General features: G+C 39.3%; 3 protein-coding genes across 4 annotated transcripts; 2 read left to right on the top strand and 1 right to left on the bottom strand.

The window, feature by feature from the left end:
* Positions 1 to 3,069: 3,069 nt before the first annotated feature.
* c1d (C1D nuclear receptor corepressor) lies at positions 3,070 to 5,720 on the bottom strand. The gene is made up of 5 exons (XM_026191114.2): positions 5,583 to 5,720; positions 5,201 to 5,330; positions 4,067 to 4,133; positions 3,849 to 3,904; positions 3,070 to 3,760 (listed from the first exon to the last, which is right to left on the bottom strand). Exons 2-5 carry the CDS (start codon positions 5,324 to 5,326, stop codon positions 3,569 to 3,571), a joined length of 441 nt encoding a protein of 146 aa, XP_026046899.2. The 5' UTR covers positions 5,327 to 5,330; positions 5,583 to 5,720; the 3' UTR covers positions 3,070 to 3,568.
* LOC145419559 (putative membrane protein Bcell_0381) lies at positions 5,320 to 12,127 on the top strand. 2 transcript variants are annotated; one of them, XR_013900851.1, is made up of 10 exons: positions 5,320 to 6,277; positions 6,356 to 6,563; positions 6,809 to 6,975; positions 7,456 to 7,827; positions 8,055 to 8,185; positions 8,370 to 8,536; positions 9,226 to 9,417; positions 9,593 to 9,678; positions 10,041 to 10,121; positions 10,377 to 12,127. XR_013900851.1 is itself a non-coding variant. In XM_080287564.1 (4 exons), exons 1-4 carry the CDS (start codon positions 6,119 to 6,121, stop codon positions 7,501 to 7,503), a joined length of 582 nt encoding a protein of 193 aa, XP_080143690.1. In that variant the 5' UTR covers positions 5,320 to 6,118; the 3' UTR covers positions 7,504 to 7,844. The 2 variants fall into 2 exon arrangements, 1 of the variants encoding a protein (XP_080143690.1); XM_080287564.1 differs by lacking the exons at positions 8,055 to 8,185; positions 8,370 to 8,536; positions 9,226 to 9,417; ... (1 more) ...; positions 10,041 to 10,121; positions 10,377 to 12,127 and having other exon boundaries at positions 7,456 to 7,844.
* LOC113034590 (uncharacterized) lies at positions 8,034 to 18,879 on the top strand. The gene is made up of 16 exons (XM_080288327.1): positions 8,034 to 8,185; positions 8,370 to 8,511; positions 10,041 to 10,121; positions 10,377 to 10,491; positions 12,214 to 12,389; positions 12,737 to 12,958; positions 13,418 to 13,611; positions 13,781 to 13,903; positions 14,237 to 14,374; positions 14,586 to 14,835; positions 14,969 to 15,170; positions 16,175 to 16,409; positions 16,688 to 16,812; positions 17,160 to 17,311; positions 17,872 to 18,094; positions 18,687 to 18,879. Exons 1-16 carry the CDS (start codon positions 8,034 to 8,036, stop codon positions 18,824 to 18,826), a joined length of 2,670 nt encoding a protein of 889 aa, XP_080144453.1. The 3' UTR covers positions 18,827 to 18,879.
* Positions 18,880 to 18,920: the final 41 nt, after the last annotated feature.

The raw sequence follows: 18,920 nt of genomic DNA, 5'->3' as shown, positions 1-18,920 counted from the left end.
AATATGAGTACTTTATACTGGGCTGAAAAGCACCAAATACAAGAAAAGAGAGGTGAAAGTGAAGAAATACATTTTCTCTTGTGCCCCAGGAAAAACTTATGACTTCTCTAAAGAATAGATAAGACACCCCGAATGTATCTGATGAGACACAAATGATAAATTCCAGGATATTAGAGGCAATGCAATAAAAAGTCTGGCTAGTGATTACATAGACATTATTTGAGGCTTCTGGATTTCAGCACTGTAATCATAGTGTAGCCTATTTATAACATCTTGTAACTGACAATCCAGCTCAAACTCTGTGATTTAAAGCAGGTTAACACAGTCTTTTGTCAGCAGACTCCATCCTTTTAGGAGACAGTGTTTGCAACAAAGGCTGCCTCTAACGCCATCTTGCCTGAAGAGGTCATTTGGTCTGATGCCTTTCACTCCACGTAATATAAACTTCCTCACCGCAAGCTGCTCACAAACAGCATAAATAAACAACCGCGGGACAAATCAGGGTTTGGAACGAGTTAGGGCTCACAATTTCAACATGAGAGTTTGTTTGTTCAAATTTGCTCGCACTGTGACCTAACTCCTTTATACTCAGCACATGTGTGGAAGAGGGCATTTGAAGGCGAACATAACAGAGAGGGGAAAAAGCAGAAAAATCCATATTTTTCCAATATGCAGACGGGGCTGTTCATCAGGCAAAGTTTGACACATGTCTTTGAACAGAGTTTGAAACAACAACTTGGTGGAAAAACTTTAAAAAAAATGGAGTAGGAGGCTTTGGCTAAACAAATGTCATTTTTGGACGCTGCTGTAGGGAGGATGAGAAAAGGAAAGATGATGAAAAGAATGAAATGATACATTCCTTAGAATCTAACTCACTGCCTCGCTGTTTCCTGAGCTTGATTAGAGGGATGCAGTGACTCGAGGGTACATTAAGATTAAGATCTCGGCTGTCCAGAGGGAATTAGAAAAAGGAAGCTATATGGGTGCCTTTATCAAATGTGACATTGGTTTTTATAAGGGGGAGTCTCATTACAGCCTATGCTTATACCATGCAGCCATCCAACTACAACACTGTTTGCTATGGTTACAAAGGCCACTTTGTAATCAAAAGGTCACCAGTTTGACCGACGTGAGGGCCGATACAAGTTGCTATCGTGAATTAAATATTCCTCTGCTTGAGTGTTATTTAGTACAATGCAGTTTCACCCTTTTTTTGTCCTATTATTCTAATGAAATGAGCTCTACAGTATTGTTTACTTTGACCAAGAAGGTGAAACACAAACATATGGGTTTTTAGTATGTCAGTGTTAAAAGTGTTTCATTCAAGAAATGAATTTTAAAAATATTTGCATGTTTTTAACTCTCATTATTAGTGCTGAAAGTTTTTAAATGAAAGTAAAAACTGTATTTTTCGTCAGAAGGAAATCAGTTTGGGTTACATGTGATATTCTGCCTGTAAAGACTGGCTTAATTATTGCTTTGTTGCATGGTTCTGTAATATAAATTGCTGGTTTTATTGACTTTTTCACTACTTACTGTTGAGATGTTTGGATTGTCTGTATAGATTCTCATTCACCTGGGTCACAGTCATCTAAAGCAGCGATCCCCAACCTTTTGTGCTTAACGGACCAGTTTATGTCCAACAATATTTTCACAGACCGGCCTTTAAGATATCACGGATAAATACAACAAAATAAAACCAGTACCGGTACACAAAAAAAAAAAAAGGGGGATTTATTCATAACACACGGGAAAAGACCCAGGGAAACGGAGTTAAGGATGAAAACGATTAAAAAAATAACAGTAAAAACTCTGAAAACCACAAATTTCACACCTGAGCCTCAACTCTTGCGGCCTGTTACCAAACGACTCACAGACTGGGCCGGGGGCTGGGGACCACTGATCTAAAGTGAATGGGAGTCGAGGGCAGTTGAACAATCTGGACGTACTTGTGAGTCACAGGCATGTTGAAACCACCTTCATTAGAACAACAGTAGAGGTTATATACTACCGATCAGCTTTTAGAACTGAAGAAGCTTTTTGAATGGTGTTCATCAGAACAATAAACTGGATTGGACTCACAACTCAAATGCCCTGTACAGGAAAGGGCAGAGCAGGCTGTATCTGCTGTAGAAGCTCAGGTCTTTTGGAGTCAAGGGCCCACTCCTGAAGACCTTCTATGACTCTGTGGTAGCCTCAGCCATATTTCACGGTGTGGTCTGCTGGAGACAGAAAGAGACTGAACAGGCTGTTCTAGGATGCCCTCTGGACCCAGTGGAGGTGGTGAGTGACAGGAGAATGGTGGCTAAGCTGTCATCCCTGTTGGATGCAATCTCCCACCCCATGCAGGAGACTGTGACAGCACTGAGCAGTTCCTTCAGTGGCAGACTGCGGTACCCATGATGTGGGACAGACAGATTTTGCAGGTCTTTCCTTCCATCGGCTGTCAGACTCCACAACAGAGACCAAACATTGAGTTGACCAAACACGTGCAGACACACACGCAATACCAATAAGTGTAATTTTTTTTGACAACATAGTATTTTATTCTATTTTATATAGCATGTTATTCTTTTATCTCATTCTATTTCATTATTTTTGCTGCTGTAACTTTGAACTGTCCACTTTCTGCTGTGACACAACAAATTTGGGACTAATAAAGGTTTATCTTATCTCATCTTAAAAGAAGGACTATTGAGGAAGACTATCAAGAAACAAAAACAACAATAAGCCTTCAAAAAGAGAAAATTAATATTAAGATGAACTCAATTCTGCTCAGTATTAATTTTAGCTTTCTGTAAGCTCAATGGTGCGGCCCTCAACAATAATCCTAGCTTCTCATGTGGCCCTTTAGGAAAATTAATTGCCGACCACTGCCTTAGATAGATCAGCAGTGTATCATACGGTCAATTTATATAACCACCACGCTCTCTCAGATCGACCAGAGGAAACAGACAGCTGAGCAGAAGGCTCACATCCTGCACTTGCTTCCTGAAATGTGACACTATTACACATTTCAGCACCATGCTGACAATAAACTGTATAAAAGAAAATAATTTAAACACTGTATTTTTGGTGAATATTTTTATGCTAAAGGCATTATACTCACAAAACCATTTTCTTGATGATGTTCAAAACATTGCATTTGTTTAAAAAAAAAATAAAAATGAAACTTTGATTCCTAGAATCACTTTCAAAATACAAAGATTTAGACCAGCGCAACATTACAAGAACATTACAACATGTTTCAAACCTAGAGCAGCTGTTAGCATCAAGATCCAAAAGTATGTGAGACTGCCCTGAGACGACGTGTCAAACGTAGCAACTACAGTCTTTTGCTTGTCAAACACATTTGCAGACTGCTGCGGGTCAACCATGAAAATTTACACGACTCCAAGCTATGATCCTGATGATGGATTGTTCTGTTTAGCTGTCTTGTGTAATTGTTGATCAGACAACCTTAGCCTTCAAATGTGGCTTATGACCAAAATGTTTTACCCCAGTGTTCATCACCCTTAAAGGTCGTGATCTTTTGCACTTTGACATACTCTGCAGCTTCTTCTTTATTTCATTTCTGCTTTGAACGCTTTGATGGAGGAGTTTCTGAAGATGTGCTTGCTGCTTTTTTTTTAGAATCCTTATCATCAGGATCATAAAGAGCACTCCGGACGAAGCGTGCAGCAGCTCCCTTATCCACACGGGCAGCTTTTTTCTTCTCTGTGATCTCTTTCACTCTGTTCATATATGTCCTTATTCGCTCCTGAAACAACAGGATGGTTACTGAGGAATTAGACAATACATATGAATCCATGTGAGCAAATAATAAGTCAGAGATAGATGGCACATACCAATTCCTGTTTGATTCCATGTTCTCTGGGATTTATCCCTTGTGTTACCAAGTACACTGAGTAAGATAAAAAATAAAGCCACATGTCCACACTTTCCACACAAAATGACATCCATGTATGGAAAAGTTGTAATGTATTTGTCTCTTCAGTATGCTTTCGCTAAATTTATCTATATTCAACAAGATATAAAGATTAGACAAAATAGGGAAAAAACTCACTCCAGAATAATGAATTAAGGGTGTAGGCAGACATCAGATCCAGCTTGGCTTGATCCAGAGGATCCAACTGTTAATGAACCAAATTGTATTTTATTTATAGCCTCCTGCATACGACAGATTAGTATCACTTTTTTCATTAAATGTATTTGTAACATATTCAATGCAGTATTGTTTCACTGAATAAAATTTTGCTCTATAAAAGAAAATAAATATAAACACACTAGCCACTTTATTAGGTACATCTTCCTAGCATTGGGTTTTGACATCCTTTGCCCCCAGAAGTGCCTTAATTCTTCATAGCATAGATTTAACAGGGAGGTGGAAACATTGCTCAGAGTTCTGGTCCATATTGATATGATAGCATCACACAGCTGGTGCCGCTATGTCAGCTGTACATCCATGAGGTGAATCTCCTGTTCCACCACATCCCAAAGACAATCTGTTTCACTGAGATCTGGTGACGATGGAGGTCATCTGAGTACAGTGAACTAATAGTCATGGCAAGAAACCAGTTTGAGATGATTTACGGACATGGAGTGTTACACTGCTGGAAGCAGCTATCAGACGATGCATACACTGAGGTCATAAAGGAAAAGACATGGTCAGCAACAATACTTAAGTAGGCCGGCACTTCTGTTGTTGTCTTCTGTTGCTGTCACCCATCAGCTGCCATGTTCAATGTGTTGTGTGTTCAGAGATGCTCTTCTGCATACCCTTACTGTTGTCTTCTTATGAGCCTGTGGCAGTCTGGCCATTCTCCTCTAACATCTGGCATTAACATGACATTTTCACCCAGAGAACAGACAATCACTGGATATTTTCTCTTTTTTAGACCATTGTATGTAAACCATAGAAATGATTGTGATGGAAAATCCCAGAAGATCCGCAATTTTCTGAAATACTAAGACCATGTTTCATCCCCATCTCAGTTGTTTTTCTTGACCATGTTCACGTTCCTAAATTGATTGAGCTATTGGCACATTAAATAATCTGTTACCAAGTATCTGACCATGTGTTTCTAACAAAGTGGCCGGTGAGTGCACGAGTGTATACAGATAGTAGGTACGCACAAGAACAAATCTAAGCCAACAAAAAGACCACAGTACCCGATGTGTATAATAGTATTAGGCCTACCTTTTGCAGCAGGTCATTTCTAGGCATCGACATCAACTGCTCCAAGATGGTTTTAACTGAAGTCACTGACGAGTCGAAGCCCGTGAGCTGTTCATCTATCTCGTGAGGGTAGTCCTCTGCGGCCATATTTCTGTAAAATAATTGAATAATTACAACGTCGTGTAACTTTCCTATAGGACTATTTTTCATTAGAAGAACAGAAAAACAATAGCAATATGTCCAGGGAGAGAGCTAGCATACAATGCTAACAGGAAACCAAACTAACGTTTAGATAAGCTGAGGAAAGTGACAAAAGGGATAGATGTAAGTTACTAATTACTGATTTAATAGCAAAACGGGATCACTGTAAATTAAATCTAACAAAACAAAATCACATATTTACCCTGTTAGCAGACAACACGCTTTAGCCGACAGGAAATGACGTTAAAACTGTGACCTAGTCGTCTTCGTTTTCCTCTTCGCTCCTCTACTGCCGTCTGCCGTTGGGATGAGTGGAACAGCTAGTTATCGTTAGCTAAAAAAAATTTTCAGCGTGATAACAATTTTATTTGCAGTTTTCTATATTTTGTTTAATAACAATATCCGTTTTTGTGTAACCGTGTGTATTCTCTAAATCGACGCTCCTTATTATTGACTTATGGCACAATTTTTTAAAAAAGGGTCTAAACGAAAAACTTATTTAAGTATCAGCTGTTGTTTTCATTCCTATTAAATGCCCAAATGTATTTAAAATACTCATATGTAGTAGTAACTTAATATCTAAATACAACAGAAGTGGTCATGTTACTGTGGTAACGTGGGGCGTCAGTGTGGTAAATAAAACTGAGCGCGCTGGGATGGGACAGCAGTTTAAGTGCTGTGTTTTGGGACTGTTGTAGCTCAACCCAAGCAAGCTATAAAGAAGACGCCCGAGTCATCATGGATAACTGTGATTTAGAGAAGCTCTGTGTTTCTGCTGGGAAGCTCCGTCCATCGTTCACACCTGAAGTCACAGACTACAAAGTGACTGTGGAGAGCAGCGTCAACGAAGTGACACTGGACGTGATGACAAGCGATTGTGGGGCTTCATATAGTATTGTGAGCAAGCTTTATGCCTTCTATTTCTCAATTCAAGTCTCTTTCGCATCTAATTTAGCCTTGTGATGTCTATTTCAGCTCTTTGGTGATAGGTCTAACACGATTACACTGAAAGATGGGTTGAACAGAGTAGGAATCGAGGTGGTAGCTGAGGATGGCACCATAAAGAAATACAGTGTGGAAATCACCAAACTGTCAGCAAAGATCGCAGAGCTCAGTAACCTGGCTTTGGAAGGAGATATTTCACTTCACCCCGCGTTTTGCTCCAACGTTTTTGAATACAATAGTGAGTACAGCCTATCTGTGTTAAACAAGAAGTTGTATGTGAAATGTATAATTCTTTGTTTTGTTTTCTATTTCAATTGATACACAAAAGCAGCCGCAGCAGTACACATGTATGTAAATGTATGTATAAATATGCTACTTTGTAAGTGAATATTATTTAAAAATGCAGAGACATAAAAGGTTTGCAGTATTTCTCAGTTTACAAAATAAATTGTTATGTGCTTTTCTGGGGTTTTTTGCCTCCAGATACTGTTCCCTTTTGTTGTAATTCAGTGACACTCCTTCCTGAGGTGCCTGACAGACGCATTAAAGTTACAGTAAATGGGGTGAGCAGCTCGGAACCAGTCCCTCTGAATTTTGGAGACACAGTGGTGGAGATTTCAGTCTGTTCACCAGATGGCAGTGTTTCACAGGTATAATAAGACATGGATAGTGGTCAAACTTTATATATGCATCCTAGCTTTGAAATGCTTTGAAACTCATCATTATCCACCTGATAACATATCGTTTTCTTAATTTTTAAACTTCACAAGCTTTTAGCATAGCTTTTGCTTCTGTGTAATGAAACTTATTAGGAATTTGAGTCTTTTTAAAGGTCTCTGTTGGAGCCCTAATCAGAATCAGAATCAGAAAGAGTTTTATTGCCAAATGTTGAGCAGGTTTACAACATTAGGAAATTGCTGCGGTGCTTCAGTGCAAACATGCTGTCATAAATTGCGCTTAAATAGACATGAAAAAATAAAAGTAAGAATAAGAATTAAAAGTGCTACGTAGAAAGATATATGCATGAGATATACATGAGATATATACATGAGAATAAGAATTAAAAGTGCTACGTAGAAAGAAGTTGTAAAATGTTGCTTTTTTTGTTTCTTTCTTTGGTTTTTGTGCAGGTGGTGATCAGTGCCAAAACATGGAATCATGCAGTGAACACAGCGTAGGGTCATGAGCTAGTGTTGGGAACAGTCATACGGTTATTGTTCATGTGACCAACAGCAGAGGGGAAGAAACTGTTCTTATGGCGAGAGGTTCTGGTGCGAATGGACCGGAGCATCCTGCCTGAGGGTAGCAGGTCAAACAGACTGTGTCCAGGGTGAGAAGGGTCAGCTGAGATCCGAGCTGCACGCCGCAGTGTCCTGGAGGTGTACAGGTCCTGCAGAGATGGGAGTCTGCAGCCAATCACCTTCTCAGCAGAGCGCACAACACGCTGCAGTCTCTGTTTGTCCCTGATAGTGGCTCCAGCGTACCACACGGTGATGGAGGAGGTGAGGATGGACTCGATGATTGCGATGTAGAATTGCATCATCGTCCGTGTTGGCAGGTTGAATTTCTTCAGCTGCCTCAGGAAGTACATCCTCTGCTAGTACATCCTAATAACTCCTGCACATGAGTGGATCCATCTGCTTTGTACCCATACATTTATCTGTGGTAACCTTTTGTCAGTAAGGGAGTAGTTAGCTTTATATACCTAATGACCTTCTCACCTTTTCAGGTGTACAAAGTGTTGGTGACTCGAGAGCTGCTTCCTGTGCCTGTGACTTTCACTGATGTGAAGCAGCAGCTGGAGTATGAATGCCCAGTATCGCTAAGTGCTTTCTACAGGCCTTTGTCTATCAATCACAGGTAAGTCTTGAAACAACTCACACATATTGCAAAACATATTCGCCAATAGTCACATCCATTACTTATCCTTTGGTTCATGCTGAATATTAATTTGCAAATGAATGATGTGTTTCCTTTATATAAAAAAATAGTATAATATTTAGCAAATCACCTTTCACACATTTGTTATTTTGCTAAATTGTAGTGAACCAAAGAGCATCTTCTCAAGGCCTTATATTGAGATGCTTGCCCGAAGGTCAAAAGTTGACCCACTTAGTGACTGTCCTCTTGGAGACGGCTGGAAGGTTATTGAACTGGACCTTGACAAGAAGATGTCAGCTGCCTTGGTCAAGTGTTTCTTTTTTCACAGAGGTGAAGCATTTCAAACATATTAGTTTAAAGCTACTGGCAAGAGTGGATGTTCTTATTCTGGATGTTCAGATAGGAGGAGGTTGTGTTGTTCTTAAAGAGAGCTAGTAGATTCCTGAACTTCTAGTACAATGAATGTCACATCAATGAATAACAAATGAAGCCACTGCCCTAATATGGATTCTTTGAGTTACTTCATTATTTCCACACCTATAGAAAATGCTTACAGCTACATTGTTGACAGGTATCTTACCTCTTAGCAGAAGTGATTACACAAGCTATACTATCATGTAACATGATGTAATACTGTAGACAACGATCATGTTACTCTAATGACAGGGGGTATTATTACTTAACTAAAACCTTGTGCCACTAACTGTCATGGGACAAAGGCTGGATTTTATATCAGGCCTTTATGTTCAGAAGATCTGGCTTGCTTACTCAGGTGTGTATTTCTAAATAATCAAGGCTTCTCTTAAATTGTTTAATTTAGGTAAAAGTACAAATAAAGTAAAATTGTATTTATATAGCATCTTCCAAGATAAATATCACAATATGGCTTAAAAGACATACATAACTGATCATCTGTCATTCTCATAGCAGTGAAGGAAAATGTCCTTCAATTGCAAATGGCAGTTTTATTTATATACAACATTTCAACCTTAATATGCTTTATAAATGCCCCTTAACAGAACTTTGAAGCAAACTGTGATGAAGAGAAGTAGAAGAAAACGTGTTTAGAAGCAGCCACAGACAAAGATCGATTAGAAAGATACGACCATAACAAAAAGACCCAGAAACACCCGCCCAGTATCTCAGCCTATCAAGCCTTTTGCACCCGAAGGGACAGATGGACTGAAAGACATTTTTGAATAAAGATGCAGGTAAAATATCGAGAGTGCAGGAGCATGCTTTCATCGAGTCAACTAATTGCTAGTTTGGACACATTGCCTAGGGGGAGGTTGCATGGGGAGCAATTCTACAGATTTGTTAAATAACCTGACAGCTAAATCCATCCCGGTCCACCTCTAATGAGCTTTTTTCCCCTTTTAAACAAAGGGTGTGACACTACGATGAAACTGTCTGAGCTTGGGTCACACATTCTGGACTGTTTACATAAACCCACTGGGGACCTAGATGCAAAGGTCAGTGTAAAAGATTAAGCAGTAACCTCCATTGCCAGAATCGCTGACTTTGACACTGTTTATCCTTTATTTACAAGACAGTGCTCCATTTAACTGTGAGTAAACGCAAGTTTGAATTCCATAGTAAAAATAATGACCACGTTTATGGTGAACGAGTCAATAAAATAGTAGTTTTTATTAACCATGTATAATTTTTACATTTCAGTAATTGTTATTTTACCATTGCTAGAATGACAAACCCAGTTCTGTATATTCAGCACAGCCACCTTGTCAGTCCAGTTCGAAGCTTTATCAATGGAACCTGGTAAAGGCACTTTATAAAATCTTTATTTGTGATATAATCAGGATACTATTTCTTTTAGGATGTAACAGAGACAGATTGGTATAAGAAGCACTTTGAATCAGCCAAATGTCTGGAGACAGAGACCAAACACACCTGTGAGGTAATAAGCTGTACTGGATATTCCTTTCAGTGTCCAGTTAGTTAATATTCTGACTGATGTTGATGATACACAGCAAACCTAAAAACCTAAAATTACTTATTGCCATAGTTCTATCTTGTAGTGAATGTGGGAAATCGAGGACCTTTATAGTTTACCCACTTAATCAAATGAAAAGTATAAGTTATAATATGGCTCATATCACTACTCCTACTGTATCTGTTTAAGCTTTCCTGCTTGGGCTATTTTCTACTACAGATTCGTAACCGGGAGAAAAGACTACAAATGACAGCAGCAAGGGACAGTGTTGACAAGTTGTGTGCTTTGGCCCAGGAGCACCTGAAACTCTACAGGCAACATCTGCCAAAGCCAGGCATGTAGCACTTTCACGCCTACATTTTAACACTTTGTGAATTATTATGCTGCATTGTAAGATGGTGATCCAAAACAAAATGTGGGTCAGACAAGAGTGTAAAGCTATTATAATACAAACTAGAAAGTCAGAAAAAAAACCCAAATGCATTTTTTCACCTGTTACTTTTTATAAAGTGCTGACTAGTCTGTCCAAATTTCCATCTGCCCTAATGCCGAATGTCTGTAGTTGCCTTTATTTTTAAACAGGCTATTTACTGATTATTTAAAAATACTCTGGAGCAAAGGGACTTTTTCCTTGCCTTACCTTGACAACACAGCTCAGCTTAAAGCTAATAAAAAATACATGAAAACAGGCTGCTAAGTGGCTACTTCTGAAGCGTTCTCTTTTATTTGACATGCCAGACACTCACACTCAAGTTTGTGCTCATGTTTTCTCAGCTATCTTTGCCTTGCTAATTTTTTTGTGACTGAAAAGTATCAAAATGAGAATGAGTGTCATGAGGGTTGTTAGTAAAAAGTGTTGATTTTTGACCTTTCATTTTTCATGTGGCCTGGTGAAACGTTTTCATTTTTAAGACACTGTTTGTTGCACATTAACATTAGCTCAATGCTTCTGTCAGACTCAAAAATTTCATCAGCTAAAATGACTTTTCTGCTATGTAGCATATATCAGTTATAAAACAGCAAATGCTGAATGGGTCTGCTTGTTGGATTATGTAATGTACCAGGGAATATAACCAATTAAAAGCTTGACATCAGTGCACTTGGACAGAAAAAGGACGCACTTGCCAAGGGAAGATACTCTCTTTCAATATTTCATGCAAAAGGCGCATCCAGTACTCGGTAAAGAGAAGGCAGCTAGATGGGAGAGTCTGTTTAGTTTTCATTATGCATTGTGCTGTGAAGTATTCATGCTTGGATGAAACTGTCCTTTAATAAACTGTTCAAAATGAGCTCACTTCACAAAGCACACAATACCTTATCCAAGTTTTTTTTATTTTTCTGATACTCAATACAGTTGGAATGAAATGTATTAAATTGGAGAGTCAAAATTGCTGTACTAAGATTTACTTCCATATGAATTTTATTACTGCTACTACTAAGTACTACTAAGTGACATGATACGTGCTGAATTCTTTATAATTCCTGGAACAAAACACGATCATCAGGTTTACACTGCTGCTGGTTGCTGACAGCGTTTTGAGCATGCCACCAAATACAATCCAAAGAATTACAAAAATAGTTAAATTCAAGTCAGCGGATTATAAAGGGCTTAATTACTTAATAAAATTCGAAACTAAAGCCAATATTCATGACGCATGCTGTGTACTGATTAAATCAGTTTCTCTAAATACTTCAAGCTATGTTTATATGTGTAAGATCAATAAAATTGCTAGTGGTAACAACAGCCAACAGCATTTTATTCTTCTCACATTAATAAACACATTTAGACAGTGTTCTTAAGCTCAACCAAATACTTAAACTAGACACACTTATGGTAAAATTGTAGATAGGAAGTCTATTGTAAGTTTGGTTTGATCTTACATTTGAACTGAAGGGGGTTTTAAATGGGTCTTTAAAACTCTTAAATGTAATGTCATCCTGCGGCGATGAAAAATGTTGTTTGCCAGTACTATATAATCTATATATATGCAAATCCTCTGGTCTCTCTGTCAGATGTGTACCACAAAACAGTGTTTTATTTTTCCCATTTCCACAGGAGACCTGTTGCACCATGAAGATGGCCAGTCTCCTCTGCATAGCCTGGAGCAGGCTGCTGTCCACTATGCATCAGCTATCAGACTTAACTCCAGAGATGCCAGGCTTCACTTCCAGCTGGGTCTCGTGCTGGAGGAGCACCATTACGCTACAGAGATGTACAGCCTACAGAGGAAGGTGTGGTACTATTATACACAAATAAAAGCTCTCTATGCAGCATATTAGTTGTATTAAAACAATGAAAAAAATTACTGAAGGTTATTTTAATCAGAATTGCATAGTAAATAACATGCTAATTTTAAATTAAAATATATGGTCAATTACAGCTGAAATGTCAGTTAACAACATTGCTTTGATGTTGCAGTACACACTTTCATTATTCATAAGCATGTGGAAGTTTATGAAATGTGACAAAGCTTTCAGAAAATATAAAAATAGTACTTTTTTGCCAGTTTATTGTAAATCAGTTGTCTTGTTGATTTTTGAGTTGAAAGCTAATGAACCTCGCATGTTTCAACTCAAAGGCTGACAAAGAGAGAGATGAATTAAGTGATGCCAAATCAACAGCACATCAGGATGACATCTTGGCTGTGTGTAAACTGCACGGTTTCCTTGGAACACCCACAGTAGAGAACCAGCTGCAGGCTCTGGATAAAGAGTATCATCTGCTCAAAGAGCAGGGACAGTCCAGCAAAGCAGACTATGTTCAGACTCTCTACATCTGGCTTTCTAAGAAAACTGGCAAGGTAATTGTGTCATATGCTGTCAGTACCTCTGCTTCTATTGCTTGAGGAAACTGTTTTATCTGATAGTGATGAAAAAGATTAGTGAGGGGCCAGTACAGACAGACTATCGCCGTCTTCCTAACATCAGTACAACTTCTCTTTGACTTATGAGTGATCTGTTAGAATGTAAAACCACCCTAACCCTTTTGTAAACAATATTCAGTTCAGCATCTCAGAATATTACTGTTAACATTTCCACAGGCTCTTCAAACACACTTAAGTCGTCACAGAGCTGAATTTTATTCAGCTGAAGATCTTGATGTTTTTCATTGCTAGTTATAGAAATCAGTATTGTTCCAGATACTTCCGTTCTGCATTCACTACCATGGTAAATATAGATATTGTTCTGTATGGTTGTTTTTAGTCTAAGCATCTATGACTGTTACTTATCATCAATAAACTTGGACTTGGTGGTTGCAGGACATCAGTGCAACTATGCAGGATAAAGAGAGCTATATCCACCGAGCCCTTCTGAAGTACCTGGATGCCTGGTCTCTGTGCCCAGAAAGCTGGGAGTACAGCCTCCATGCAGGAAGGCTGCTGCTGCTGCAAGGGAGGGAAAGGGAAGCGAAGGTTAAAATATGCGCATCCTTTCTGTGGCTGTGTAAGAGCAGGTTTGAAAAAGCCCTTATTCTCCTTCTTAAATTCTCACTCCATGATAAGCCCTCTATCATATAACCTTTCTAAGATTAGACTGTTAAACAGGGTAAACTGGGTCTAGATTCTAAACATCTAAAAACTAGATCAGAGCTCTTCAATGTGTGCTGCCTTTCTTTTTTCCAGATTCTTCGCAGGCCTGGGTCTGCTACTGCAGGAACAGAAAGCCTCTGAGGATGCAGAGAAGGAGGCTGCTTTGTTCTTACAACAGGGACTGGAGCACTTTATCAGCCAGCGCTGCAGCAAGAGGTGTGTGTGTGTGTGTGTGTGTGTGTGTGTGTGTGTGTGTGTGTGTGTGTGTGTGTGTGTGTGTGTGTGTGTGTGTGTGTGTGTGTGTGTGTGTGTGTGTGGTGGAGGTGGAGGTGGATATATTCAGTGAGAGAGGGAGAGTGTGAGGCCATGACAGCAACAATAATATACCAGCTTGTTCTGTTTAAGCCTGTTGAAAGGAGAGGTAACTGATTGAAAGAGACCACTATCATCTACAGAAGCACATTGATACACTTTAAGTTGTGTCATCTATAGAGTTATAATGGCTGCTTCGTGCTTGTACTGCCATATATTTTAGGATTTTGTTTACAGCTGGGAGGAGCAGGATCTATCGGACCCTCTGTCCAGCCGCAACACACAGTTCCTACGTGGCCTTCTTACTCTGGGGCAACTGCAGCAGAGAAGCACATTATGCCCAAAGGCCATGAGTGCTGAACAGGTCTATCATATGTATGCAAAACTTTGGGAGTTTTTATTTTTTGCTGGTTTTATTATTCGGGGTTTGCAGTGGATATCGGCTCTAACGAGCTGTCTCACTCATCTCAGCAGTGAATGTGCGATCCAAAGAAAAGTCCTGTCATTTAAGAGTAGAAGCCAGTTTAGCTGTTTTAACCACTACATAAAAACACTGTCTTCTTGTCTCTGTGCTGGACTGCTTCAGTGTGGCAATGCTGAGTGCCCAGAGTGTGAGTCAGTGTGTACGTCGTGGTGAGGTGAGCAGGCAGCTGGAGTGGGTGCTGCTGGATGCTCACTTTGCCCTGCTGCAGAGGCTGACCCAGCAGAGTGAATGCCAGGCTAAGACTGGCATTGAGAGGCAGTCTCTGGTGGCAAAAAGATGCCAGGCCCTCACAGCTCTAATACGTCACACCTCTATCACTCCCTGTCAGGAACTTCTTGACATGCAGGAAAGGGTATGTTGAGCTTTCTTTTTTACGAGTGCAGGGTACCTAATCCATAGAGTGACTGTTAATATCCAAGAGTGTTTCGCGTGACATAATTCAGACTTTTTTTCTCTTCCGGTTTCTTTACTGCTGGTGCATGAAGACGTGCCACCTTGCAGTAGTAACCACACCGCGTGACAGCCATGCCCTTTGTCTCTTGGGTCTGGCACAGCTGGCTCAGTACGACAATAACCCAAATTCAGAAAGGTCAAAGGAAGCTATAAGTGATGCCTTTCTCAGCCTCCAGGCCAGCATTGAGCTGGAACTCAAGACTCAGATTGGAGAGCCACCTGAACAGCTGACCAGTGAGTCTCTGTACATTAACTAAAGTGAGCTTTTCCAGAGAAGATGGTTTTCCCAGCAGCTTGCAGTGGTGCACTTCTTTTCACTTGTGAGGTAAATAAAGCTGGTTTACCTGTAATGTGTAGAAAACTACATAAAAATAAAGCAGAATTGTAGGCCTGACCCCAGCCAGATGAACCAGCTTCCTCCACCTTACAAGTGGGAGGAAGGTCACCACCGTAGGCTGCTGGCAACACCATGGGTCCTTTTCATTATGCTAATGTGCCTCCTCACTTCCTTCACTTGCATTTCTTGCTCCCAGCAAGGATGTGAGAGAGATGAGAGGAAGCGATGCCAAGATGCAAGAATCAAAGCTGCCAAATGAAAAATCCTTGCCTCCATAGTGTCGGTCTCAAGTTATGTTAGTTACTTAAGAAGGTTCACAGCTGCATCACTGAATGATATGAATGTCCACAGAACTTCTAATATTATAATTTCTTGTCTTTTTTCTCATAAGATATGTTCATTGATTAATGTATCTTAATTTTAGTGGCATTATTGCCAGTGTTGATTTTAGTCATATAGAATTCGTTTTAAATATTTTAATTTATGGAAAGGTCAGTGTCATAAACCTGTTTCATAGAACCCCCAAAATGGTAATCATAGCCCCTCATGTCCTTCAGGTACATTTACGGAACTGGAAGATCTCCTGTGATGGTCTTTAGGAAACAATTTCCATGCTATGGGAGGAGAGGGGATGCAAGAAAGCATATGTTAGGATAATGAATGAAAAGGACCTGATATTCTCTAGCAAACATACTTCATTGACATCTCTGGTGGTCATGTAACTTTTATATTCCATGTCTTGTGCTTGTATTTCATGCCAGAATTATTACTTTCTATCAAACTGATGATTGTGTTTCAATGAATGTTCTGTTATTTCTTCCAATAGGCTGGTGTTTTTAACACATTTTTAATGTAGCCTTTTTGGAATTTAACTTTTCCTCACCATTACCTGTTTGCTCAGAACAAAAGTGGTGGCAGGAAAAGGTGGAGGTTAAAACTAAGGAAGCTGCCAAGCAGTCCATCACCCAACCAGCTGGTGTAAAGGAGACTTGTGACATCAAATTGGCAAAAAGAGGAGTGCAGCAGAGCAGGGGAGGTTCTAGGTGTGTAGCAGTAGCTGTAACCAAAGCACCAGCTCCAGCTCCCACCAGGGGAGGGAAGGCTGTCCGGAATCCAGCCAAAACCCCTGCAGCCAGGTTTGTACTGAGAAAGGTGTTTGTAGATACATGGTTTAGATGGTTTTCCCTTTCCCATTGTCATAGCATGAATGATTTCCTATGGATTTATAGCCTGTATAGCTTTGCCTTGCTTCCTACGTATGAAGCAAAAACAGCCTTTTACCATTTATGACTCTGGGTCTGCTATATGAAAAGACAAAACAACAACAAACAACCAAACTAACGAAAAAACAGACTTTTCACTTGAATATTAAATAAGTTTTTAGAGTGCCTGTATTATGCTTTCTCTCCTGTAGGGGGAGTTCTGGAGCAGCTGCCAAGCCAGATAGGGTGAAACTTTCTGGTCATAACACTAAACCTCAGCTCCCGCTCAACAAGTCTAAACAGGACAGTTTCTCTGATACTTTGAGGAAAGCTGAGGGTAAGGCATTACAGAGGCAAGTCTGGGAAACTGAAAATCCTTTCTTGGTGAGGTGTGAACAGGTTTTGCAAGCTACAATAAAAAAAAAAAACTACACAGAAAAAATCTAAATCTTGATGATAAAAGAGGGCTTATACATTTTTCTGTTTAAGAAGTTCAAATATAATGCTGCTTAACTGAAGGTATAACATGCAAAACAGTGGTATTGATTACTTGAAATGCAGATGATTTGACATTAGTTGTTTAGCACCACTGTCATAAATATACAAATTTTCTTTACTTAAGGATTTTGGTTTCCAAGAACATTAAATGGGTACAATGTGGGATTCAAAACAATCTCTGTTCAGTTGCTGTGACAGACAAAATCCATGAGTCCAGTCTGATGAACCGCAGATCTCATGCAGCAAGACTGGGTCTGGCTCGAGCTTACTCGCGATCTTCAAACACCCAGGACCAAGCAAAACAGCTATACCAAGAGGTCATCGCAATGGCACCAGAGGTCAGTTATCTTTTATATTTGCATTTTAAAGCGTTTCCCAAAGTTTCACAATAGTCACATTAAGTAAGGATTTTATTAACATGTTCTTTCTCCCACCAACTCTGTGGAATAGCCACATGTTCTGCTGTTGGACTAGAAAATTAAACTATATATATTCAGATTTTAAAGTCTCGTGCTCAAGACTTGAAAGCGGTTACCCTTTGTTCATAAATCTTTGCCTGAAAAAAAGATCTCAATTATGTTTGAAGAAAATGTGCAGTATAATTCAAGACATTCAAAATATGAGGGAGAGATTCATATAGAACTAATAAAATGTCATTATTTGATCATTTGATTCAAATTTAGCTGAGATTTCTGAGTAAATACTTTCATACATCTCATGTACAGTGAATATAGTCATTCAAGAACATTTAGGAAAAAGATTTCCCATTACATGTCTTCGATATTTAGAAAACCTCTAAAAGTTGTAGTTTATATATTTTCAAAGAGTCTCATGCTCTTGGTGTTTATCTGGTTTAATGCAGTGCAGATCAAATATGATTAATGAACTGACTGTTTAGATCCATGATGCCTACATCGAGCTTGCGCAGCTGCTGGAGCCATCCGACCCTCAGGCTGCTTTGGATGTATACTGCAAATTCCCTTTGAAGCCTGTGGCTGAGCAAAACTTCGAGGATGCCTTCATCACAGGAGAGATTGTGCGCATGCTGATGTCTGAGGAGCAGTACGACCACCCACAGCTTGGCCCCAGCCTCATAGCTTATGGCAAAGTCATGGGCCTAAGTGATTACTTTTTATTATTATTATTATAAATACTATAAACACGTGGTATTAGCTTTGGAAAAAGTCAGACTTGAACAGTAAAAAGTTATTTACAGAAACCTTTAGAGTTTAAACAAAATGTCTAGTTAAATAACTTTTTAATGATTTTGAATGGACATGGGGAGCATCTACCTATAAAGTGTGAGTGTTGCTTATTAAGATTGCCAGCTACAGATACATTTTTAGGTGCAAAAAAAATACTGGTTTACCATGATTTTCTTTATAGGCAGCTGGACTATATTTACCAAATGTGTTGTACTGAAATCATGCCGCCAGACCCATGTGACATGCCATGTCGTGTTATTTATAGAGATGTATCACATTCAGCTGGTGTGATTGACAGATAGATGGCATATTGCATACTAAATAGTAATACATATATGGTGACTGCTGTCAAATAAACTGTGGCCACAGGGCAAGTCAGGATATAATGTAGTTATATAAAGATATTTAATATTTTGTCAGACACACCCAGACAATATGACATGCTACAATATTTTTGTCAGTGTGAGTGAACTAATTTTGTTATGCAAATCTGTGGTTGTGTTTGCAGGTTGCATAGAGAATTACATTCACATTTTGGATGGAAAGTCTAAGACCAAGCTGCTAAAGACCGTCTACGCGGGGATCCACAACAGACAAGAGGATGATGAGGATCTGCAGAACTTCTTCAAGTTCAAGTGCTGGATATGATGTTTTTGATTGTTTGCTGTGTTGATGTAATAAATTCGGAGTCTTGAGTTTAATTCTAGTCTCTTCTCCCTGGCTGCTGCATATGGTAGGGTAT

This window comes from Astatotilapia calliptera, chromosome 13 (genome assembly GCF_964374335.1).
Source record: "Astatotilapia calliptera chromosome 13, fAstCal68.1, whole genome shotgun sequence".
Taxonomy (NCBI): domain Eukaryota; kingdom Metazoa; phylum Chordata; class Actinopteri; order Cichliformes; family Cichlidae; genus Astatotilapia; species Astatotilapia calliptera.
This window is presented reverse-complemented; position numbering and strand designations above follow the sequence as displayed.